General features: G+C 38.9%; 1 protein-coding gene and 1 pseudogene across 5 annotated transcripts in view; both read right to left on the minus strand.

Annotated features, from left to right (window-relative positions):
* LOC145721258 (vesicle-associated membrane protein 4 pseudogene) overlaps positions 1 to 2,760 on the minus strand; it is a 41,845-nt pseudogene extending 39,085 nt beyond the window's left edge. Inside the window, exon 1 of the transcript XR_014144853.1 lies at positions 2,055 to 2,760. The product of XR_014144853.1 is annotated as a vesicle-associated membrane protein 4 pseudogene (transcript). The remainder of the gene's footprint in view (positions 1 to 2,054) is intronic.
* Positions 1 to 27,351, minus strand: part of EIF2B3 (eukaryotic translation initiation factor 2B subunit gamma) — a 125,980-nt gene that overhangs the window by 81,721 nt on the left and 16,908 nt on the right. For all 4 annotated transcript variants that reach the window (XM_081818357.1, XM_081818356.1, XM_081818358.1 and 1 more), the window contains one exon: positions 1,777 to 1,936. In XM_081818357.1, coding sequence (XP_081674483.1) covers positions 1,777 to 1,936 — 160 coding nt within the window. The remainder of the gene's footprint in view (positions 1 to 1,776; positions 1,937 to 27,351) is intronic.

A 27,351-nucleotide genomic window follows, 5' to 3' on the forward strand; every position in this document is an offset into this window, starting at 1 on the left:
ACCCCACTCTCTTGCTTAAAAAAACAACCCCCCCCTTAGTTATCTAGGTGAAACTTAGCCTTCAAATATAACAAAATACCGATATTGAGAAATTCAAAATTTCATGTTAAGAATGGAAAATCTTTCTATAACACAAATCTGATCATGACATTCTCTTGTTTAAAATTCCTCAACAACTCCCCACTCTTTTGAGGGTAAAGTTCAAACTCTTTAGTCTGATCCCTGTATCCTCTCCAGTCCCATTTCCTGCTTCCCTGTCCTCCATACTCACACTCCAGCTCAACAGCAGGTTACCTGTATACATCATATGTTTTCAAAGAGAGACAAGCCAGCTTATACGAACTTTCACTAGCCAAGGTGTGACAGTTTAAGCATCAAACAGTTTTAAATGGATGGGTAGACAGATAATACTTACAGCTAATTTAAAATTGTGAAAAGCTATGCATTTATAATGATACTTAAGAGGTAAAAGCTAATATGAAATATACTAAAAAAATTCTAATACCAAGAAGAGTAACTCTAGGCATTTGATTTTTTAAACTGTTTTAAGTAGAGGAGTATGAAAAAAGAAACAAGAAATTCATATTTATAAAATATACACCTGTTTATAAGGTAGAAAAGGCTGAATGCAGGGAATTGTGAATAAGCAAACCAGACCTTGCAAAAGTAGAAACTACATCAAGAACAAAAGGATTGATCAACATGAGGATCATAGATAGTGATAAGGTAGAAAGAGGACCCAACAATTAATCCACACTGGTGATCAACTTGAACACAAAAAGCAATTTAAAAAGTTTTAATGCTATAATCCAAAATTATAAATTAACCAAATGCTCTAAGGAAAAAAAGCTAAAAATATAAACTAGTTCACTCAAATCCTAGGAATGAAATGCTCTAGGTGCCTCTATTAAAACCAGGAGATACTAATAAACCATACATAGCTTCTAATAATTGTAACAGACTACATCAATAAATAATAATGACAGGACAATGGGTTATATAATGTTGGCCAAGCAAAACCTAAAAAACACATCATTCCAGGGGAAAAAAAATACATCATTCCAGGAAATACTAAAATCTATATAAAAGGTGTGATCTTACAAAGCTTTCTGGTCATTAGTTCAGTTATTAAAAGCAACACAGTCATAGGATTGGTGCCTCAGGCTTGAACTACTCTGGGAAAAGCAATCAGGAACTGTGCCTTAACCAAAAATCAACAACAGGTCAATAACCAAATTCTATAATCTTGGTTGGACTAGAGTATTATTCCTTTTCTTTTTGGTCTGACAAGATTACTATCACTCTCTGACAATTAAAACAAATAATAACCTACTACTAGAATCCTAGGGAAATACCAAGATAAGTACGTTGTAATCCTAAGAAGAAAAAGCATGGTTAACAACTATCTTGTTTATTGGCTATTTAGGGTGATTGAAACTTTCAAAAGAATCAACCATTCTACCCTTGTAATAGTCATTTTAATCGCTTAAAGGTTACCTAAAATTTGATCTTAAATTGCAAATGGTTCTGAGCGCTCCTCTTTGCATACAAAAGCGTCTTGGACTTTATAGAATCTAATCAATAGCTCTTAGCCTCTTCAAGTCAGGGAACTGAGTCTTATTTGACTTTATGCCATCAGCCCTTAGCACAATGCCTACAGTGCAGTCACTTCTCAGTAAATGTTTCTTAAGTGAAAGCATGAATGATAATAATAAATAATAATAATAATTATTATTATTATAAAAACTCAACATACAAATAAATCAAACTCCTTACCTGGTTTTTTCCCCACCTTTTGACCTGGAACTTGTTCTAAGCCATCTTGGCCTTTTCTCATTAACATGGCAAGTGATGCATCATGAGCTCTGAACAGGTCCACAACTTCATGTAAGGCAACATCTGTTATGAGATCACAGCTCAGGACTAGCACATCTGTCTGTCAAATGGAGAAGGGGAAAGTCAATATCACAAAAGACAATGGATCACACAAATCATCACAGGATAAACTTACAATGGCTTGGCAGCACACACAAATTGGACACTTGTTTTCAAACCTTTTTTATAGCAGCAGAGTAAGTAAAATAAATAGGGCTGTTCTAACTAAACTGTGCTCGGGAGGTCTGGAATATCTACCTCCCCTTGTGTGTGCCTTATTGCTGCCCAATCTGAGGCACCAATGGAATCCTGGGCTCTAAGGAACAGAGTCTGAGAACTACCACATTGTCTATTTCCATGACTGTGGAATTAATGATCTTAATTTATACATCCCTTTACAGTTTGAAAAGTATTTTCACATAATCTGATGATTCCATATGGTTACAAAATCCTATAAAGCAGTCACTTTACTACAGTACTAGAAAATAAAAGGATGAATATAATGCCCATCCCTCGGGAGACCAATCTAATTAGTAAACAATACTATACAACCTAAAGTATGTAAAAAGCACTCATTTAATTCTTATAACAACACCATGGAGTGGGATTGTTACTATTAATATTATTTAGTTCCCATTTTTATAGATAAGAAATATGAGACCTAACTACCACAGTGTCTGGCACGTAACAGGCATTTAGTAACTATTTGATGAATGAATGAATAAATCAAGGAAGTAAAAAGAGACGTTCTCATGTGGTGGGTATTCTTTAAAAAAAATTTTTTTTTATTAACATATAATGTATTATTTGTTTCAGGGGTACAGGCCTGTGTTTCTTCAGTCTTACACAATTCATAGCACTCACCATAGTACATAGCCTCCCCAGTGTCCATCACCCAGCCACCCCATCCCTCCCACCCCCCTCCACTCAAGCAACTCTTAGTTTGAAATTAAGAGTCTCTTATGGTTTGTCTCCCTCTCTGGTTTCTTCTTGTTTCATTTTTCCCTCCCTTCCCCTATGATCCTCTGTCTTGTTTCTCAAATTCCTCGTATCAGTGAGATCATATGATACTTGTCTTTCTCTGACTGACTTATTTAGCTTAACATAATACCCTCTAGTTCCATCCATGTCGTTGGAAATGGCAAGATTTCACTTTTTGATGGCTGCATAATATTCCATTGTACATACATACCACATCTTTATCCATTCATCTGTTGATGGACATCTAGGCTCTTTCCATAGTTTGGCTATTGTGGACGTTGCTGCTATAAACACTGGGGTGCATGTGCCCCTTTGGATCACTACATTTGTATCTTTGGGGTAAATACCCAGTAGTGCAATTGCTGGGCCGTAGGGCATGTGGTGGGTATTCTGATTGCATTTCTAGTAATTCAGATTAATTACAATAATAACTAATAATAGTAATTAACATTTACTGAATGTGTACTATTGGCCAGGAATTGTGATAACACTTTGCATGCATTCCCAATCTTTAGAACCTTACGCCATAAGCACTATTATTATATGTACTTTACAGACAAAGAAACCAGTTTACTTGGGCGCCTGGGTGGCTCAGTTCGTTAAGCGACTGCCTTCAGCTCAGGTCATGATCCTGGAGTCCCTGGATCGAGTCCCACATCGGGCTCCCTGCTCGGCAGGGAGTCTGCTTCTCCCTCTGACCCTAACCCCTCTCATATGCTCTCTCTCATTCTCTCTCTCTCAAATAAATAAATAAAATCTTTAAAAAAAAAAAAAAAGAAACCAGTTTACAGTAGTTAGGTAAATACCTAAGATTTAACAACCCTTAATGACTATTCATATAAATAAATAATCTTTATTTGTGAATAGTGTTTAAAGAAATACAGCTTTGCTAGTTTGAAGACCCATTTAAGGGAGTTTCTAGTCTACAGTATTAGGTACCAAAAACACCTAAATTTAGATCTTAGATACTTCTAAATTTTGGTCTGTCTAGTACCAATCCTACCGGTACTAGCTATCAACTGGAGTATCATATTTTTTTTAAAGATTTTTATTTTTATTTATTTGAGACAGAGAGAATGAGAGATAGAGAGCATGAGAGGGAGGAGGGTCAGAGGGAGGAGGGTCAGAGGGAGAAGCAGACTCCCTGCCGAGCAGGGAGCCCGATGCGGGACTCGATCCCGGGACTCCAGGATCATGACCTGAGCCGAAGGCAGTCGCTTAACCAACTGAGCCACCCAGGCGCCCTGGAGTATCATATTTTAAGAGTAACCTTGATAAACTAAAAAAGTATCAATAAGAAGATGATTAAGATGGAGAAAGAGCTAGAAACACGACAGCTGAAAGAGGAGAAGTTGTTTAGTAGAGAAAAGATTGTGGTGGGGGGCGGTGGGAGACAGTGGGCAGGACAAGGATTATGGGGTGGGGCTAAGGAAGAGATAATAGCACTCTTTAAATACTTGGAAGTCTAAGGAAGAATGAAATTTTACCTGAAGAGCCCAGGACCAAACTACAAACAAGTAGGTAAAACATGAAGAAAAGTATTTTTGGTTTCCATATTAACTTATTTCTGTCAATCAGAGCTAGTCAAAAAGAATAATTTTGTAAGGCAATGAGTTTCCCATCGTAAGAAGTGCTCAGGCAGAAACTGGATTATCACTCGCAACAATTTATTTACCAGACATTTACTGAGCACTTACTCTATGCTCAGCCAGGCCCTATTCTGAAACATAGAGGGAACTTAGACTAGAAAGTGTTAAAATATGAGTGGCTAAGAAAGGCTATTTAATATTTTTTTTTTTTAAAGACTTTATTTATTTGACACAGAGAGAGTGAGAGAGAGACAGCATAAGCAGGGGGAGTAGCAGGCAGGCAGAGGGAGAAGCAGGTTCTCTGCTGAGCAAGGAGCCTGATGCGGGACTCACTCCCAGAACCCTGGGATCATGACCTGAGCCGAAGGCAGCCGCTTAACCGACTGAGCCACCCAGGCACCCGCTACTTAATATTTTTAAAACAAATTTCTACCTATACATTCTGCTATTTCATTTCATCATAAATGTAGTACACAGATTTGTCAAAATAATATATTGAAAAACAAATTCCTTACATTGCAATTTAAATTGACTACACAAATATTTCTCAATAGCACACCTGCAGTTTCCCAGAGGTGCCTCAGGTAAAGCCTGGTTCCTATTGCCCTTTCTGAGTCAACCAGGGCAACTCCTCTTTTATTAATTTTATTTTCTGGGTTTCTGTATAAGTTTTGGTTTGGAAAACAGGTTTTGCTACTTTAAAAAGTTTGGAAAACATTTAACTAAATTATTCCAGGTTTAAGAATAAAATGAGTATCTACATGGAAATTTTTATAAGTGGTTCCCACTTTTCTAAGATTTTAATTTAAAATCAAGATTCCTGTGGCACCTGGGTGGCTCAGTCAGCTAAGCGTCTGACTTCAGCTCAGGTCTTGATCTCAGCATCCTAGGATAGAGCTCCACGGTGGGCTCTGCACTCAGCAGGGAGTCTGCTTCTCTCTGCCCCTCCCCCTGCTCATTCCCTCTCTCTTTCTCTCTGAAATAAATAAATAAAATCTTTAAAAAAATAAATTAAAATCAAGATTCCTGCTTTGGGTGGGAAAAATGGATGATTTCAACTCACATTCAACTCACAGTAAAAAGTCATGTTTGCTAAGAAAGTGAGGCTCAACCATAAGAATGCCTTGGCTTACTGCTTGAAATTTCTTATTCTGAATATAGACTCTGTACCAGAACCATCATTTCTTTTTCTACATGTAACTCATTACTTACAGCCTGAACAATTCCTTTTGAAAGCCTCTTCAAGTTAAGAAGTTCAAATCTGAAGGGCGCCTGGGTGGCTCTGTAGGTTAAGTTATCTGCCTTCAGCTCAGGTCATGATCCCAGGGTCCTGGGATCAAGCCCCGCATAGGGCTCCTTGCTCAGTGGGGAGCCTGCTTCTCCCTCTCCCTCTGCCTGCAGTTCCCCCTGCTTGTATTCTCTATCAAATAAATAAATAAAATGAAGTTCAAATTTGGATTTTTTTTCTACTTTTCTGCTTAAGGCTATCTTAGTTGCTTCTGGATTTTAACTGAGGTAAAAAAAAAAATTCTTAAGCTCACCATCTAGGAACCACCAAACATTAACAAATCAGCCTGTGTACATGAAAGCTAAGGAAGAGATAGCACACAGAATCCTCTTTTTTTTTTTTTTTTAAGATTTTATTTATTTATTCGACAGAGAGAGACACAGAGAGACAGGGGACACAAGCAGGGGCAGGAGAGGGAGAACCGGACTCCCCACTGAGCAAGGAGCCCAATGTGGGACTCGATCCCAGGACCCTGGGATCATGACCTGAGCCAAAGGCAGACGCTTAACGACTGAGCCACCCACGCGCCCCAGAATCCTCCTTCTTACAACAATGCTTAGAAAGGCTGGGAACACAGGCTATTCTTTTTTTTTTTTAATTTTTTTTTAAAGATTTTATTTATTTATTCATTAGAGACAGAGAGAGAGAGGCAAGGGAGAAGCAGGCTCCCAAGGAGCGGGAAGCCCGATGCGGGACTCGATCCCAGGACCCTGGGATCATGACCTGAGCCGAAGGCAGACGCTTAACCATCTGAGCCACCCAGGCGCCCAACACAGGCTATTCTTAAAGACATCCCTATAGCAGTACAGAAGTTGCTCCATTTCATTATAATAAAAATGACAGTTTGCTGAGAAAAAAAAAATCTCCTTTCTCTAATAAGCTGGCTGATTTTTGCAAGCTAACTGTTCTACAATAAATTTAATTATCAAGTGTACTCCAAAGTGAAGAAAATGACCCCGATGCAGATGCCTCTGAAGTGGCAACAATGTTGTCTTGGAAAATAAATGCTGTTATCATTCAGTATCTGCAAAAAATAAATCTGTCAGTATAGTGAATGCCAAAGAAGTCCTGCGTAATTGTGAATAGTTGCAGCCTCTTTTTTCTCTTTGCTTTTAGATGACTTTTTGCTAAGCTGAATGCAAAATCCCCAAGGAGCACAAGAAACAGACCCCTCCCCCCAAAGTCTGGTTGCCATCTGTTCTCAGTGTGAAAAGAAAGGCGTCAGTCAGAAAGGGCAGGGCCTGGGATACAGATGGAGGTGCTATTCGGCAGGCCCTCTCCTGCCTCCATTCCCAGAAAATGCACCATCTAAGACTGAGGCCAAACACATTCCCATCCTCTTTGCAACTCCACCACTTCCAAAGGAAAGTCTTTGCTGTTTGATCAATGTACTTTGTTTCCAAAGCTGGAAATCCTGGAATAAGAAACAGAAGTCTAACATTTTACATCTTCATACTACTACCTATTTCTCTTTACATTTTTATAAACGCTGTAACAGAAAGTAAATGACTATTGTTTTGATTTTTATTCTAACAATGTAAAGCCCATTCTAGAAATGCAAATATTCTTCTACTAACTGGCGCCCAGAGAGAAAAAGTGGAAAAACTGTTTAAGAGCGAGAGGTATTTCTGATCAAGTGTGACCAGAGCCATGAATAAACGTAGACTGTTTGGACTGTGAAGCAACTGTATATCTGAAATGCAATTAACTTGAAAGTTCCCTGGACACACCAATCCTCAGCTGCCTTGTGTTTCAGGGCACTAGTTCTTTCCTAACACCAACAGTAATGCCTCTTCTTTTGCAGAGACCAATTGGAATCTCCACAGACCTCCCTACTCACTTTTTTCTAATATCCTCAGTATCCCTTATCCCAAGCCTGTTCCTTTAGAAGAGCCAGGGCAATGTCAAGGGCAAAAAGCATGGCTCTAAAGGACAGCAAATGTGTGCAGTTTTGACAAACTGGAAATATACAAAGTTTTTAAGGGAAGGTGAAGACAGCACGTTAGTGTTTGGGAAGAAATCAAGATACCCAGGAATTCAAAATTCGAATTGCTGCCAGTTAGTTTTGGCTAAAGAAAACAAATTAAACTGAGAAAACCCAATTACAAAGCTATGGCAAAGCCCAGAAATCCATCATCACAAGCACATTTTCAATCAAGCCAAAACCACTGAGTAAAACTAGAAGAAAAAAACAAAAGTTAAATCAGAAAACTGAATGTTATGTGTGTTGGTGGTAGTGGTATGGTGGGAAGTGGGAAGAGCTACTGGGAACAGTCTCTCTTCTTTTCCTGGCAGTGGCTCCATGACAGATTGTTATAAATAACACAATCTGGCAATTTCCTATGGCACGGAGAAAGAAAAACACTTACTCCCCTGGAAAAAAAACGGTCAGGGCAAGGTAACCACGCTTTTACCCACCCAGCACTTCCACAAACAATGGCTATGATCCAAATCACCACCCTGCACCCCACCCCTGCCCATATGGAATTAATGAATTCAGCTACTTGGTGCAACTATGAATGGTCACAATTTACATTTCCTATGTGGTCCAATCCCAATCCAACCCTCAAGAGTAGTTTGGTGCTGTAATAAACACCAATGTCTAACTACAATGGAGACCTCACCGTGCTTGATTTCGTTGAAAATGTTTGGAAAAGACTCCCAGTCTGCAGTTCCCAAAGTACATGGCAAAGGGCCAATTGCCATTTTGTTTTTAATGAGGCTGAGGCATTAGGTGCAGGAAGGAATGACCAACTCAGTCCGTAAGTAAGAAATGTGATAATCCTTAGGCTTAGAGCTAAACATCCTTCCTGTGTTCCTTAGCTTAATCATAGTGTCACTACCACCAGGATCTGAAGTCAGAAATCTGGCCACAGTCTAGGGCTGAGGTCCTCCCCCTCTTGCCCAGTACCCCACCCCAACATCTTACTGGTCACCAAGCCCTCCTCTTTTTTATTTTTTAAGATTTATTTATTTATTTTAAATGAGAGAGAGAGAGCACGCATGAGGGGAGGGCCAGAGGGAGAGAATCTTTCAAGCCCAAAGGGGAGCCCAAAGATCCCGCAACCTATGAGATCATGACCTGAGCCCAACCGACTGATCCACCCAGGCGCCCCCAAGTCCTCCTGTTTTATCTCCATTGCACTACCTTAGTTCAGGCCTCAAAATATTTTTCTAGTCTCTTAGCTGGTCTCACTCACTCCAGTTTTCCCCTATTCTAATCCACACTCCAATTCCCATTACTTATTTCACTTCCCTGCTTAAAGGCAGCTTAAAATAGTGTTCTCCAAACATAAGAAAAAACTGAACACTTATTCACTTATTCCCACTTACTTTTAAAATTTACTTAAAAATACATGAATTACGATAAGTGATATAATATGCTCTCCAGATAACATACAAAAACTGATATTTTTATTTATTTATTAAAAAGATTTTATTTATTTGAGAGAGAGAGAGCAAGAGAGAGAGCATGATTGGGGAGGAGGGGCAGAGGGAGAGGGACAAATAGATTCCCCACTGAGCAGGGAGCCCAATGTGGGGCTCGATCCCAGGACCCCAAGATCATGACCTAGGCTGAAGGCAGTCGCTTAACTGAATGAGCCACCCAGGTGCCCCCCCAAATTGATATTTTTAATTAATTAATTTTGAAAGATTTTATTTATTTGAGACAGAGAGAGAGCATGCACACGCACAAGCGGGGAGGAGGGTCAGAGGGAGAGGGAGAAGCAGACTCCCTGCTGAGCAGAGAGTCTGATGCGGGGCTAGATCCCAGGACCCTGAGATCATGACTTGAGCTGAAGGCAGGTGCCCAACTGACTGAGCCACTCAGGTGCCCCTCAAAATTGACATTTTTAAAAGAAGAGGTAAAATTAAAAGAACTAGAGATTCTAATATCTTCCTTGAGTACTCCATCCTACACACCCCCTGGCTTTGAGATCACCCCATTTAGGATATTACTGCTTTGTAAGACTGAGTTTAAATTCCTTAGCATGACATTAAAGGTCTTTAAAATATGACTGCACCTACCTAATTCAGCCTTCTCTGCCGCAATTCCCCTTCCACATAGTTAATGTTAACTTGCTGGAGTAAACTGCCAAAAATGCATTCCCCATTCTCTCTTCCCACCCCACCACACAGTCATCCATCAAATTTCAGGTCCTGCTGCAATTATTATAAAGGGCAGAGCCAATGTATTATCTCCTCTAGAGATGAAATCTTTTCTGATCCATTGCAGACCTTAAATCACTAACATCGATTACATGGGTTTTTTTCCCTTCTAGATTTTGAACTTCATAAGGAGCTTTTTATCTTTGAATCCCCGGAGTTCAACCTAGTGCTGGCAAACAAGCATCAGTAAATGTTAGCACTTGTCCTGTTACCTCCTTCTCCTTGTTTAAATTGACTCAAAGATGGAAACACCCAATTTTCGATGTTTAGAAACAGCATATTTTCTGACAGCGCTGAAAGCCCTCTCTGTAGAGAATATGACTGTTCAGTTAGGACAGGGGCCAAAAAGGTAACTCTGCAGCTTCCTAAAGCAATGAGGTAGGGAATAAATGTGCTGCCTCCAACAAGGAAAAAGGAAGAAAAGTCTGAAAGAAAAGAAACCAGATGCAGCTGTCCTGGAGGATATGGCTGGAGGGGATATGCTAGATTTATAATTTTAAAATGGGGACTCAACATTTATAGTTTTAATATTTATAGTTCATTTACCTTCCTACAGAAGTTCTCTTTTTAGGTTAAGAACAAATAGAGGAATTCTACTCATGTTTCCTGAGCTAAGAAGTAACTGAGAATCTGTTAATTTCTAACACTGTTAAATGAATTAAATGCTAATCACATCTCTTCCAAGATTTTTTTTTTGGAGGCAAAATATTTATTTATGTGACTCATTTTGTAACATTTAAGACATAGAGGTTGTTTACAAAAATACATAAGGTGTTCGTCTTTCTTCCAGGATTTAAATATCTGCAATTTAATTTTTTTTTTTTTAAAGATTTTATTTATTTATTTGACAGAGAGAGACACACACAGCAAGAGAGGAAACACAAGCAGGGGGAGTGGGAGAGGGAGAAGTAGGCTGCCCGCCGAGCAGGGAGCCCGATGCGGGGCTCGATCCCAGGACCCTGGGACCATGACCTGAGCCGAAGGCAGATGCTTAACAACTGAGCCACCCAGGAGCCCCTCTGCAATTTAATTTTAAAATGCACGGACATTAATAGAGAAAAAACAAAGGTTTTTTTTCTTTTTTCTTCCCTCAAATCAAACCTTCACTTTGAAAGAATTTATTTTCTGAATCTATTTTATTTATTTATTTATTTTTTAAGATTTTATTTTATTTATTTGACAGAGAGAGACAGCGAGAGAGGGAACACAAGCAGGGGGAGGGGGAGAGGGAGAAGCAGGCTTCCTGCGGAGCAGGGAGCCCGATGCGGGGCTCGATCCCAGGACCCTGGGATCATGACCTGAGCCGAAGGCAGACGCTTAACGACTGAGCCACCCAGGCGCCCCCTGAATCTATTTTAAATAATTTCATTCTTTTTCTTCAGTTAGACACAAATACTCTACAGGATAAAAATATTATTGCCCCATTTCAAGACCATGAAACATGTTCGTAACAATTACACTACATATTTTCTGCCTGTAACTTGAATTCTAATTTTGTCCTGAATTATGAAATATATATATACATAAATATATAAATATCAAAAAGCAACTCTTAAGATTAGGTATGTCTTCTTTTCTTATTAATTTTACATGTGACTTTGAGAGGGTCCCTCCCTTTTTTGGGCCTCAGTGTCTTCTATAAGATGAGAGGGCTGTACCATCTCTGAACTCCTTTATGACATAAAATTATATTATGATTACAAGGGCCAAGCTATTTTTAATTCTTTAGAGCTATGCTCTGGGTTCAGAGGCATTAATAACTGTGGTGACCTTAAAGTTTCTCATCTACTTTGGGCATCATCCTGAAAGAACAAATCATGTTAAATATAATTTTGATGCTCAGCGCATTTAATTAAACTTGAATTCTTTCAAAAATAATAATCCATGTGTGGCATGTATGGCAATTCTCAGTTAATCAGAGAAATCAGTTAGGCACAAAAATACAGAACCGGCTTACCATTCTGGTTAAAGAGAGGGCTACTATCCAAGCTCATTCATTAAAGGATGTGTCTCTGAATACCTCTTCAGCAAAAGCCTGAGTAATCACAAACTTTTAGGGTTCCAATCCATAAAGATTCCAGTTTGGAACCAATGGTTACACTCTACCTGCTACCATCAACTCAACTGGTTCTCTAAGACTATACTATCTTTAAGTTGATGGCAAAACACTGGACATCATTTAATGTTTACAAGCTCTTGCACACACTGTATTTCAATCTCACATAATTCTGTAATATCAATATAGTTAAACCTATTTTATAGACAAGAAAACAGAAGCTCAGAAATATTATGTGATCTGCCCCTTTGCTATCACATTGCCTTCTAAAACACACACACACACACACACACACTACCCCCTAATACATTAGTTTCAGGTGCACAACATAGAGATTCAACAAATTTATACATTATGCTATGCTCACCAGAAGTGTAGCTACCATCTGTCACCATACAATGATATTACAATATCAATGACTATATTCCCTATGCTGTAAATATAGGCCATCTTTAAATGTATTCATGTCACATTTAAATTTTTTTTTTTTTTTAAAGATTTTATTTATTTATTTGAGAGAGAGAATGAGAGACAGCACGAGAGGGAGGAGGGTCAGAGGGAGAAGCAGACTCCCCGCCGAGCAGGGAGCCCGATGCGGGACTCGATCCTGGGACTCCAGGATCATGACCTGAGCCGAAGGCAGTCGCTTAACCAACTGAGCCACCCAGGCGCCCCACATTTAAATTTGGTTAGACATCTTACTATTTAAAATCAAATCATATGCAAAGAGAAGAGAACCTTCTTATACTGTCGGTGGGAATGCAAGCTGGTACAGCCACTGTGGGAAACAGTATGGAGGTTCCTCAACAAGTTGAAAATAGAGTTAGCCTATGACCCAGCAATTGCACTACTAGGTATTTACCCAAAGATACAGATGTAGTGATCTGAAGGGGCACCTGCACCCCAATGTTTATAGCAGCAATGTCCATAATAGCCAAACCATGGAAAGAGCCCAGATGTCCATCAACAGATGAATGGATAAAGAAGATGTGGCATATATATATATATACAATACTACTCAGCCATCAAAAAATATGAAATCTTGCCATTTGCAATGATGTGAATATGTGTATTATGCTAAGTGAAATAAGTCAATCAGAGAAATAGAATTATCATATGATCTCACTCATATGTGGAATTTAAGATACAAAATAGGATCATAAAACAGGATGAAGTCAGAGAGGTAGACAAACTATAAGAGACTCTTAATGATAGGAAACAAACTGAGGGTTGCTAGCGGGGATGGGGTTGGGGGGACGGGGTAACCGGGAGATGGACATTAAGGAGGGCTTGTGATGTAATGAGCACTGGGTATTGTATAAGACTGATGAATCACTGAACTCTACCTCTGAAACTAATAATACATTATACGTTAATTAATTGAATTTAAATAAAAAAATTAAAAATTAAAAAAACAGTTTATGAAAAACTAGGTTGCATTTCAAAATAAGTTATATGTGATACTTGAAAACTATAAAGTACCATATGACAATAAAGAGTTTGCTTTTATTGAAATTAATAAATCTCTTCTAATAGCTTCTAGATCATAGAATGTAATAATGCCACTGACTTGCACCATTCAAATCACATCTCTGTACATCACAATTTGAAAGAGAAAATGACGTATCAGAGAGATCAGAGAAGTCACAAGGATGCTGAAGGGTCTGAACATCAAGGGAACTAGGGATCCTTAGACTGGAGAAGAGAACCTGGGTACCTGATAATGGAAAGGCTGCCAAAGGAAGAGGAAGATAATGTGTTCTGATTGCTCAAGGACAGAATATGACTTAAAAGTAGAAATTTTAGGGCGCCTGGGTGGCTCAGTCAGGTGAGTGTCTGCCTTCGGCTCAGGTCATGATCCCGGGGTCCTGGGATTGAGTCCCTCATCGGGCTCCTCGCTCAGCAGGGAGCCTGCTTCTCTCTCTGCCTGTGCTCCCCCTGCTTGTGCTCTCTCTCTCTCACACAAATAAATAAATAATCTTAAAAAAAAAGTTTAAAGAAAATTTTTAAAAATTAAAAAAAAAAATCCTTTCTAAAAAAAAAAGTAGAAATTTTTAGAAGAGCACTGATGAGTTCAAAAAAATTTCTAATATCTAAAACCTCATGAGAAATCCCCACTGGAGATTCTCAAACATAGCTTAATATAATCTTCATGGGAAATACTTAAGAATAGATTCTTGTGGAGGGTAAAAGATGAGAATAGATGTCTTCATAAATATTTTCTAATTCTAAGGTTCTAAGAGTCAATCAGTCTTGAATTTTTAAAAAAGACTTTATTTATTTGAGAGAGAGCATGTGCATGAGCGGGGGGAGGGGGAGAGGGACAAGCAGACTTCCACCCCAAGCAGGGAGCCCGACACTGGCTGATCCCAGGACCCCGAGATCATGAGCCCAAGGCAGATGCTTAACTGACTGAGTCACCCAGGTGCCCCTCAATCTTGATTTTAACAGCACCAGAGAAACTGTTTAGGACATTTTCTCTAACCTTCACACTGTTTTCCAATCAATGGGCCCAGAAGGTGGAGTAGGTGGACTTCCTGTCCCTCATTATCATTTCCAGGCCATTTCTCTCACTCCATGACCTCTACTCATTTGAAGTGCATGACAGTAGACAAAATCACCTACTCCTCCTTGTTGTAGTCAGCTTCGGAACTTCCTGTCACCCTTTCTCCTTCTTAGAGATTATAAAAGTTTTAAGTAAAGACAGTAGATTGAAGATGCACAATTATATTTCCCCTTCTCAAAACATCACTGAAATAACAGTAAAAGGATTTTTTAAATGGTCATAAACCCACAAAAATAAGAGGAATGGGAGAGCAGACAATATTGAAAAGATGATTATGTTAGTTACAGGAAAACTGAGAGCCAACTCAACTTAAACCAGATTCTCCAAAAGGTTGAGGAACTGATACGGATAAAAACTGGGGAGGGAGGAGTTAAAATAAAGAATGCTGGTTGAAAGATCTCTTTTCCACTCTGTGCAACCCAACCACTTCACAGCTCCAGAGGACGGAAGAGAGCAAAATAGGGGATATCTATATTAGGGAAGCACAGTCACAGTTGGGATAGGAAGAGGGGATGCATCTTACTGAAAAGAGGGGACTTAAAAAGAGGATTCTGAGACATCCTCCCCAGCCCTGACCCCAACTCATTTCCTAGAATGCTAGCAGCTAGGTCTTTACCTTGCAGGCAGGAGACTAGTTTTCTCTATGGAATCTGAGTAATCCAAGAGAAAAAACCCTAAAGATACAGACATAAGAGATTCACCAAAAAAGAGCCCAATCACATCACCATATCACCCTACAGTGAAGCTCACAGTTGACATGCCCCATCCATATACAAAACTTGAGAAAAAAGATAAAGACATTGAAAAAAATGAAAGAAAAGATAAGAAAATTAAAGAACCAGTCTAAGAAATCCATTATTAGGATAATCAGTTTCCAGGAAAAAAAAAGAATAGAAAAAACAGATACGAAGGATTCATCAAAGAGTGCCTGGGTGGCTCAGTCGTTAAGCGTCTGCCTTTGGCTCAGGTCATGATCCCAGTGTCCTGGGATAGAGCCCCGCATTGGGCTGCCTGCTCCGTGGGAAGCCTGCTTCTCCCTCTCCCACTCCCCCTGCTTGTGTTCCCTCTCTCGCTGTGTCTCTCTCTGTCAAATAAATAAATAAAATCTTAAAAAAAAAAAGGAATCATCAACAAAATGATTTTTTTAAATTCTCCTAAACTGAAGGACAAGAATATCCAAATTGAAAGGGTTAACTGAGTAAAGGGCTCACACGGATAAAACAGATTCACAAGGACATCATCATGAAATTTCAGAACACTTGGTACAAAAAGAAGATGCTACAATTTCGACAGAAAAAGTTGGCCATATTAAAAAGATTAGCAATTACAAACACTTAGAACTTCTCAACCACACTAGAAGCTCAAGACAATGAGTAATGCCTTCAAAATTCTTAGGACATTTCTTAGGGAAAGTTTTCTCACTTTTTTTTTTAAAGATTCTATTTATTTATTTGAGAGAGAGAGACAGCGAGAGAGGGAACACAAGTAGGGGGAGTGGGAGAGGGAGAAGCACGCTTCCCGCGGAGCATGGACCCTGATGCGGGACTCGATCCTGGGACTCTGGGATCATGACCTGAGCCGAAGGCAGATGCTTAACCGACCGAGCCACCCAGGTGCCCCAAGTTTTCTCACATTTTCCGAGATGATTTCATATCTTCTTATCCTTCCTTAAAACTTCAACACTCCTCTCCCTTCCTAACTCTTAGTTGGTGGCTTCACTTATTTCAATAAGAAAACAGAAATAGTCAGAAGCAGCAAACATCTGAGTGACACAAAATTAACCGAACCTATAGGCATTACATGTTATGTAATCTGCCTGTAAGAATGGATTAACTGTCCTTATTCCAACAGAAGGCAAACCTATCCACTTGCACACTGGATCACACGCCCCCTAATCTACTCAGCAAACTCCATGAGGGCAGGGACTTTGTTTACTCACTGTTCGTCCTAAGCACCTAGCACAGTGACCAGTACATTGTAGGCAGTACAAACACAGTTGTTGAGTTGAATTACTAAATGCTTTCTTTTCTCTGTCGTCAATTTCTTCCCTTCCTAGATCATTTCCATCAGCATACACATATACTAAAGTATATCCCATCTTGAAAAAGAAGAGTATCTTATTTTTATAAGTTGGGCAAGGGGACATTTATTTATATCACATATATTCTTTTGTAGGTATGGAACATTTCATACGGTCCTATTTTTCTATTCCCTTCATGTTGAAATTCCTCAAAGCAGCTGTCTTACCATCTCCCATTTTCTTTTCTTTTTTAATTTTTTTAAAAAAGATTTTATTTATTTATTTGACAGGGAGAGACACAGCGAGAGAGGGAACACAAGCAGGGAGAGTGGGAGGGGGAGAAGCAGGCTTCCCGCCGAGCAGGGAGCCCGATGCGGGGCTTGATCCCAGGACTCTGGGACCATGACCTGAGCTGAAGGCATACGCTCAACGACTGAGCCACCCAGGCACCCCTTTAATTTTTTTTTAAGTAATGTCTACACCCAACGTGGGGTCTGAACTCACAACCCCAAGATCAAGAGTCCATGCTCAACCAGGTAAGCCAGCCAGGCCCCCCAATGTCTCCCATTTTCTGACTAATTGGGCTTTTGTCCCTGCTACTCCAGCAAGGGTTTAAGTCATGAATGAACCCACCTTGCCAAATCCAATGATAAATTCTTAGTTCTCATCTTACTCAAATTTTCATAGTAGTATCTGGCACAACTGATCACTTACTCTGTCCTTGATTCACTTTCCTCACACAGCTTCCATGATACTTTAATTTACTGATCTTTCTTTCTACTTGAGTAGCTATACCTTCCTAATCACCTTTGTTTCCTCCTCCTCTGCTTCTTGGTCTCTAAATACCAGGCTCAGTCTTAGGCCCTCTTCTCTTTTGTTACCCACACTCCCTAGATGATTTCACTTTGTTGATGATCTCCAGACTTGTATCTCCAGCTTTGACCTCTCCTTTGAGATTCTGGATTGTAAAACCAACTGCCTATTTGATATCTCAACTTGGAAATCTAATACCTAGTGTTACAAATTTAACATCCAAAAATTATCTTGATTCCCAACTTGCTCTTCTTCCAGTCTCCCACATGCAGTAAATGCTATCACTATCACTCCAGTTGTTCAAGTAAAAAAATAGAAGCTACTGTTTGATTTCTCTCTCTTCCTCATTCTATATGTCCAATCCATAAAAAGTCCTGTCAATTATACCTTCAAAATATGTCTTGAATGCAACTACTTCTACCATTACTGCTCTAGTCTTAGCATTATCTTTCATCTGGACTATTGCAACTGTCTCCTTACTAATCTGATTCATTCCTGTTATATTATAGTTTTATTTTTCCATACAGCAGCTGGAGAGATCTTTTAAAAGCATAAAGCAGGGGCACCTGAGTGGCTCAGATGGTTAAGCGTCTGCCTTCAGCTCGGGTCATGATCCCAGGGTCCTGGGATCGAGCCCCGCATTGGGCTCCCTGCTCCACGGGAAGCCTGCTTCTCCCTCTCCCACTCCCCCTGCTTGTGTTCCCTCTCTCTGTCAAATAAATAAATAAATAAATAAATAAATAAATAAATAAATAAATAAAATCTTAAAAAAAAAAAAAGCATAAGGCAGATGATGTCGCTCAAAACCCACAAAAGGTTTCCCAACAGAGAACAAAATGTAAACTCTAAATCCTTACTATGACTATAAGATCCTTTATGATCTGATCCTCACATAACTCTCAGGCCTTCCATACTACCATTCTACTACTTAACTACTATGCTCTAGTCATATTGGTCTTCTTAAGCTTCTACAACAGGTTAAATTCATTCCTAACTCAGGGCCTTTGCACTTGCTATTCTCTCTGCAAGGAAAGATCTTCCCAAGGCTCACTACCCTTATCATTAGGGTTTCTTCTCAAATATTATTTCCTATCTGAAAGAGCTCTCCTTCCTCTGCCACTCTTTATCTCCTTATCCTGCTTTATTTTTCTTCTTAGCACCTGTTATCACCTAAAATTGTTTTCTTGTTTATCATAGATCTCTTCTTATGGAGTAGCTCTAAGAGGACAGGGACCTTGTTTATCTGATTTACCCCTATATTGCCAGCAAATAGCAGGTGAATAAATGAAAAATATGACTATTTTATAGATGAATTAAATGCAAGCTTGGAAGGGACTTGTAACCTCCTTAAGGGCATGTGCTAGTGAGTGATGGACAAGAATGAGAATCCAGGTCTACCCATATTCTTGAAAGCCTGCATTCTTTTCACTATGCCACTCCACCTCTTTGATAAGATAAAACTATCCTCCCTTTGGGATAGTCATGTCAGTAAACTTAAGGCTTGATGGAAACTTACAGATACAAATAAAATGAACACCAAGCAGCCAATGCCGTGATCCCTCTGGTCTGCAATCACTGAAACTCAACCTTAGGCATCTGTGTCTATATTAAAGGAGTAAGGAGCATGTTCCAAATGTTTACAAAGAGCTTGCCTCCATCTGTCATTCATTCAATACATACATATTGAGCACCCAGAAATAGTTCCTATCCCACAGTCTACTGCAGGGAGATGATAATGTAACAGATAATTTTATTTTTTTAAGATTTATATATTTGACAGAGAGAGACACAGCAAGAGAGGGAACACAAGCAGGGGGAGTGTGAGAGGGAGAAGCAGGCTTCCTGCTGAGCAGGGAGCCCGATGTGGGGCTCGATCCCAGGACCCTGGGATCATGACTTGAGCTGAAGGCAGACGCTTAACGACCGAGCCACCCAGGCGCCCCGTAACAGATAATCTTAATCCTCTGTGCAAGTACAGAAAAATGAAACCTACTCTAGTCTTAGAAAGCCAACAAAGGCTAATTGGAGCAGATGATGTCTAAATTAAGAGCTGAAAAAAGGTTGGGTAGCTATAGGCTGCTTCAAATGAACTCCCTGGTCATGATGACAGAATGCTTACTGACTTCCCACAAATAGTATAGGTCCATTCCCCTAGTCAGGCTGTAGTCTTTGTTACCTTATGATTCAGAGCAGGACAGGTGGCCCTTCCAAGAGCTTCCAAAAATTAAGCCATATGGCTGCTTATCACCCAAGGATAAAGAGACAGTGTGATGACAACCTGGGTGTTCTATCATAATTCCTAGCTATCACGTTTCCATCCTACTCTATAGCCCCTCATTCCATAAGGCTGTGGATATATATACTAGGTTATTAAAGTCAAGAGAAAAGCTCCACTGAGATTTCCTGGGGGGTAAAAAGGTTAAAAAATTCCCTCCTTCAACTTGTTAACTTGTTTCCACCATAACTCTTGGACTTTTCATTATTCCACCAGCCGGCTCCAAAAAGGCATCATTGGGGATATCCTGAGGCCTTCCTGGGAAACCACAGCCCACCAAAGCAATCATAAGAAGAAAAGTTGCCACTTAAAAGTCTTTAGGCAAGTTGGAACCACGTTCTCAGATTTTCCCTTAACCAAAGTGTACTCATTCTTTTCAAGCAGATAGAAATCTGCCAAAAACAAATCCTCGGGCAAAATGAAAGGTTCCAGGAAAGAATGACAGAGATTTGTAATTCGATAAAGACATCAAACACTCAACTGAAAATAACTTGTACTTAGCTTTTTGAACATCTAAAAATAGCACATATGCTTAATCTTTCTAATAAGCTGTCCTCAGGATGGGGATTTCATGGGCATAATTTGTTCTTTGTTGTAACATGTTAGCTGTTTCATAAGACGTATAACAATATTCCTTTTTCTACATCAAAGATTTTAAATAACTAAACCTCTAACTAGTGTGTTGGTATCATTATCCCTATTTTCTGGGTTGTGAAACTGAGGCAGAGGGCAAAGGAGCCTTGCCTGAGGCTAAAGAAAGATTCCTGTCTAGATTAAATAGAAAACGGTCAATTCTGCAATCTCTAAATTAAGAGAAGTCATGAGACCTGCAATATAAAGTAAGTGTTTTAAACACAGGCTATAGAACTCTATTATAGATTTAGTCGGCTGAGGTCTCCTAAATACAACTCGCTACCTTGTCCTCAAAACACTTATCTAAGGAATAATCACATTGTTTCTGAAGCACAAAAATGGCACCAATGGCTGATTACCTCAGACAATCAGAGAAGCATCTAATGTGGGTCAGGTTCAATGTCCAAGGAGTTAGCTAGTTTTGCTTCATGTGCTCATCACACACATCCTTACTTACTGCCCAAAAAGAAGAGCTCTTTTTGCTCCAGAAGAGCCGGAATTCTTGCTCATATGGCTCTAGATGGGGTCGAAAGGCTTCCTATAACACTGCATCTTCCTCTACTTAGAGAAAGATATCAATAAACAAAGCTGCACACTTGTGACACAAGGATACTACATAGTTCCTTGAATCCTGGTGGAGAGTTGCTGATTTTTAAGCACGTTTTACACAAAAACATTTAATTAAGAGTTTTATACGTACTAAGAACCACTGAATTGCATACTTTAAAAGAGTTCTATATTTACATACAATTATCTAATGTACACAAAAATTCTACACACATGGATCCCACAGACTTAAAAAGAGAAGGAAAAAGTAATCTTGAAAATTCCAGACCAACTAAACCTATTCTGAAGCCAAGGGTCTAGAATTAGAGTAGATTATAAGGACAACTGATGCTTGTCTTTTGGATGCAATATGAGTGAAAAAAGCAGGTATATGTGAGATGCACAAGTGTATCTCAAAACCCAGGGCTGGGTTCTAGTCTGGCTCAGCACCTACCCAGGTGTGGGATTTGGGGGAGATTATTATTTAAACTGAGTATTGATTTTCTCAACTGTAAAATAGAATACCATCTACCTTTCAAGGTGGCTATGGGGATTAGATATCCACAAGGTAGAAATCTACCTTTCAAGGTGGTTGTGGGGATCAGAAATCCACAGTAAATATGAAATACCTCCTTTGCGATCTTCAGAGCAAACATTCTGGGTAACTCCAAAGAAAATAAATTTACACCCTCATAATCAGCCAATAAATTAACTCCCTACTTTAGGGTAGTCTCTAAGAACAGAAACTAAGGTTCTGAAGTAAATTAATTTTTAAAATGTACTCATTTATAAAGCTTTAGTAAATCTAAGTATCCTCAGAAGTGCTCAACTGGTGACAGATTGAGATCTTGTGTGAATAATCAGCTGTTATTGCAAAGCAGGTCTCTGTTGCTTCTCAATTTTTTTCATCTGCCCTTCTATTCTCCTTCCCTCTCAATTGTTCAACTTTCTAAAAAAAAAAAAGATCAAATTAAACCTTAAATGTATATAATTCAGGCTGCCACCCAGAAAGTAAAAAAGACTACCAATTACGTTATTTAATTGATATGTTTTCTTTTTTAGTACATTTCAAAGAAATACAGACCTGGGTAAAAATTTTAAAGGTATATGCTTATACTGAGTGAGGCCATCAGATTACACAATTAGAAACTAAAAATATCCCCTTATATCTCAGCTTCGTAGTAATTCTTCAACTGTTAAAGTATAGGATCTACCAACATTTTCATGCTTTTCTTGGAGCTATTCTATCCTCTTCACACTAGGAATGTCTATCCCTACACATTGCCCCACCATCACAGATTCCTACTCTCTTCCTGCAAAACTCAATTAGAAAGTGACAGTCATGAAGTGGTTCTTCTTCAATAAGTAGATCCAAGCAGTGCTTGCAGATTCTTTTCCAGAGGGCACATAGTACTCTTCTAACTCTTCTTTACTGTATCCCTAACCCACTCCACCACTGCACTCTCAAATAACAATTCAATTTCCACTGAGACATGTGCCATTTGGCCACACCTAGCAGACATTATTCTATTAATCCCTGATTACTTAATGCATTTACTGAGACTATGGTACCCAATGCATAGTTTTCTTTCCACCTGAACTTTAGGTAAGTTACTCAAGCTCTTTGAGCCCTACTTTTCTCATTTGTACAATGGGGATAAAGACAGTATCTACCTTGAATTAAATGAAATAATGCACATCAAGTGTTTAGCATGGAGGCTTCTGGCATTGGAAAACTGGTATATTAAAAACCGAAAAATTCTGTTACAAACCCTAAAAATTTTGGACAAGACCTAACAAAAAATTATTCCAAATAATGTATTCAAACTTACAAGAAAGAAAGGGAAAATACCAAGTGCTAGAACTGAAGAAGGAAGTGAAAACTGAACAGAAACCTTGGCTACCTTAACTGGGGTTTTTAAGGGCTACATTGGGCCAAAGATATAGCTTGATGCTGATATAAAGCAGGGAGTTTGAACTGAGACCCTGCATAAATGGGAATTCAGTGAAAGCGTAAACTTTAGAGAAAAAAAAAATCTACCTATAGCACAAGGAATCATCAAGGAAGTTTGTCTCAATTTGGGCTTAGGACAAAAAATTCTGAAGGGTTATTATTTCTAACCTAGAATTCTATACAAAGGTAAGTTATCATTCAAGAGGGGTGCCTGAGTGGCTCAGTTGGTTAAGCGTCTGCCTTCGGCTCTGGTCATGATCCCAGGGTCCCGGGATCCAGCCCTCTGTCAGGCTCCCTGCTCAGTGGGGAGTGTGCTTGTCTCTCTCCCTCTCCCCCTCTCCACCCCCACCCCCCCGCCCCTCGCTCCTGCTCTATCTCTTGCGCTCTCTCTCAAATAAATAAATAAAATCTTTAAAAAAAAAGGAAAAAGAATAAGGATGGAATAAAACTTTTTTTTTAGGGGGACAGAGGAAGGGGCAGAGAGAGAATCTTAAGCAGGCTCCATGCCCAGCGCAGAGCCCGATGATGGGCTCTACCTCACAACCCTGAGACCGTGACCTGGGCCAAAATCAAGATTCAGATGCTAAACCTACTGAGCCACCCAGGCGCCCTGGAATAAAACATTTCAAACATGCAAGTTTTCAAAATATTTACCTTCCATGCTCTCTCTTTAAGAAGCCAATAAAGGTTGGGTTCCTTTAAAATGAGGGAGTAAATCAAAGAGGAAAACATGGGATCTAGGAACCAGGGTATCCAACACAGGAGAGAGAAGTGAATTCCCAGAATGATGGTGAAGAGAAGTCCGAGGATGAGAGCTCTGCAGCAGGCCTAGAGAGCAACCAGTAGGGATTTGAAGAGAGAATGGACAGCTCCTAGAAGGGTTGTCTCAAAGGGAAAAAACTTGACAGACCTGATATGTTTAAATATACTAATACATTTATGTTCCTTTTATTTTTTATTTATTTAAAGATTTTATTTATTTGACAGAGAGAGACACAGCATGAGAGGGAACACAAGCAGGGGAAGTGGGAGAGGGAGAAGCAGGCTCCCCGCGGAGCAGGGAGCCCGATGTGAGGTTCGATCCCAGGACCCTGGGATCACGACCTGAGCCGAAGGCAGACGCTTAACAACTGAGCCACCCAGGCACCGCATTTATGTTCCTTTTAGAAAGTCTGAGTATGAAAAAAAAAAGTCTGAGGATAAGTTAGTGATGGAAATGTGGAAAACCAAGCAACTTTGAAAGTATGACAACTGATATCTCTAAGAACACAAAACATTGTGCAAAAAGGAAGTAGAAACTTGTAGGGGAGGACAGAATTGTTCTTTATTTGATTGAGGTGATAGTTATATCATCACAATACATTTGTCAAAACTCAGTACACTGAAAAGGGCGAATTTTACTCTATGTAACTTATACCTCAATAAACCTAATTTTTTATTTTTTTTAAAGATTTTATTTGTCAGAGAGAGAGAAAGAGAGCACAAGCGGGGGAGGGGAAGAGGCAGAGGGAAAAGCAGGCTACCCGCTGAGCAGGTAGCACGATGTGGGACTTGATCCCAGGACCCTGGGATCATGACCTGAGCCGAAGGTAGACACTTAACCAATTGAGCCACCCAAGCATCCCAATAAACCTAATTTTTAAAAATTACCAAACTGCACATTTAAATTGGGTGTATTTTATCATATATAAATCATAACTCAATAAAGTTGATTTTTAAAAAAGGAAGTATAATACTAGTACATTATATGGCTAAGCTATAAATAAGCCCTAATGATTGATTTAATAAAAAATTAGGACATAACTATATTTGGAAGATTAAGAAAGGGGGAGGTTGGGGATGCCTGGGTGGCTCAGTTGGTTGGGTGTCTGTCTGCCTTTGGCTCAGGTCATGATCCTGGGATCCTGGGGTCCTGGGATTGAGTCCCGCACTGGGCTCCTTGCTCAGCGGGGAGCCTGCTTCTCCCTCTGCTTGTGCTCTCTCTCTGACAAATAAAATCTTTTATTTTTTATTTTTTTTAAAGATTTTATTTATTTATTTGACAGAGAGAGACAGTGTCTCTCAGGCGCCCCTAAATAAAATCTTTAAAAAAAGGGGGGAGGAGGTTGCATCTATACATGGAGGAGGGCAGATGGGGTGGTAAGTGAACCAAATCCTTATCTCTCATAGTAGAAATTCAACAGATTATTTAAAACTAAAAATAAAAAAATAGTAGTATAAATATGTTGTTTAGAAATACTGAAGACATTACCAGAAGGAAAAAGAACAGAGCTGAGAGCAGGTGCCTCTGAAGAGCAAAAATCATTTATTAGTATTTTTGCTGAATAAAGGAGTAAATGAGGTAACATTCTAGGAAAAAAAAAATGAATGAGGAAGGATAGTGCAGGAGACCTTTGTCTTTCATTCAGTCTTGTAGAACTATTTGATTCTTTAAGTTGTATACGTTATGTACATCTACAATACACATACTAATAAAAAGAGAGAATATGAAAACACAATCTGGGAATAAATTTGACAAAAGATAAATAAGATTTTTATGAAGAAAATTATAAAACTTCACTGAGATATATTTTAAAAGCCTGAAGTAAATGAAGAGATTCTAAGTGAATTAGAGCCAAAACATGGAAAGCAAAACTAAAACTTTAAAGAAAATATCTTCAAGACCTCATAAACGTAAGAATTTCTAAAGCTAGGCACAGAAATAAAAAACCATTAAGGAAAAGACTGAAAAAAAAATCAATTACATTAAAATTTAGAAGCTTCTATTTCTCCTAGAGCCCAGATTGCAGCCTATAAACATCATTCTCCATAAAAAGAAACCAGGGCTTTTTTTTTTTTTTAAGCCCCTTTGTTGAGGTATGACTGACATGTAAAAAACTATACATAAGAAATCAGGGCTTTTTAAAATATCTGATTTTAGATCTGGATACAATGCAATATGAAGTACACATATGAAATATTGTAAAAAAAAAAGTTGAAATTGAATCTTATCAACATTTAGATCCAAATTACAGTTTTTAAGAAAATACTGGGAAAGAGAAACAAGTTAAATGACCTCAACAGAGAGCAGTGAGACACACCAGAGATATGGGAGATTCTACAGGACAAATAACCTGTTTTCTTTGATAAGTCAATGGCACAAGGAAAAAAAGTCAGTGGGAGGGAGGCTGTTCTAGAGTAAAAGACTGAAAAGACACAATCAAATATAATGTGTGGGGCTTAAAAAAAATACCATTTGCATAACAAAATTAGAAAGTATCTACTGGGGCGCCTGGTGGCTCAGCTGGTCAAGCGTCTGCCTTCGGCTCAGGTCATGATCCCAGGGTCCTGGGATCGAGCCCCGCGTCAGGCTCCCTGCTCTGCGGGGAGTCTGCTTCTCCCTCTTCCCCCTCACCCCTGCTCATGCTCTCTCTCACTCTCTCTCAAATAAATAAATAAATAAAATCTTAAAAAAAAAAAGTATCTACTAATAAGTTCAACATAGGATGTATAAGACATTTTTTATAGAAAAACTTTAAACCTTATTTAAAAACAAAACAAAAAAATAGCCTTAATAGAGATATATTATGCTTAAGGAATAGAAAGACTCAGTATTATAAAATGCCAACTCTCTCAAATTAATCTGAAAATCACTGTAATTCCAGTCAAATACCAAGAAAGATTTTTCATGGCTAATACTAAGATTCATATGTCAAATGGGAAGAAATAGTTAAGATAACTTTAAAGATAAATAATAATAATGAGAGGTAGAGGGGAATCATCCTACTAGACAAAATTTCTATAAAGCTACAGTAATGAAAACAATAAGACATTGGTGAAGGAAGACAATGAGGCCAGTGGAAGTGAAGAGAAGGCTTAGAAATAGTCTCAGGCATACGTGGAACTTGGTATAAATCAGGAAGTAAAAGATTATTCAATAAATAGCTGGAATAACCACCTAATCATTTGGAAAAAAGATAAACTTAGATATTCACCTCATGTCATATATAAATATAAATATAAATACTGGTTTAAAGATCAAATTTTTTTTTTTTTAAGATTTTATTTATTTATTTGACAGAGAGAGAGACAGCGAGAGAGGGAACACAAGCAGGGGGAGTGGGAGAGGGAGAAGCAGGCCTCCCGCTGAGCGGGAAGCCCGATGCGGGGCTCGATCCCAGGACCCTGGGATCATGACCTGAGCCGAAGGCAGACGCTTAACGACTGAGCCACCCAGGCGCCCCTAAAGATCAAATTTGAAAAGCAAAATTGTAAAGCTTTTAGAGGGCAGAAGTCTATGTCATTTTAAAGTTAAGATACAAAACCACCAACCATAAAAGAAAAGACTGATCTACTTAACAACAAAAAAAGTTAAGACTTCTATATGCTAGAAGATACTATATCCAAGGGAAAGAGCAGTGACAAACTAGCAAAGGATTAGTAAACAGAATATACAGACTATATATGTAAGTAAGAAAAAGACAACCCAAACACAAAATGAGCACAGGATATGAATAAGAAATTCACTGATAAGGAAAATGGCCAATATACCTAGAAAAAAAAGTCCTCAAATTCACAAGTAACCAAGGAAATGCAAAATTTTTTT

This window comes from Leptonychotes weddellii, chromosome 4 (genome assembly GCF_054177405.1).
Source record: "Leptonychotes weddellii isolate Sample4059 chromosome 4, ASM5417740v2, whole genome shotgun sequence".
NCBI classification, from domain to species: domain Eukaryota; kingdom Metazoa; phylum Chordata; class Mammalia; order Carnivora; family Phocidae; genus Leptonychotes; species Leptonychotes weddellii.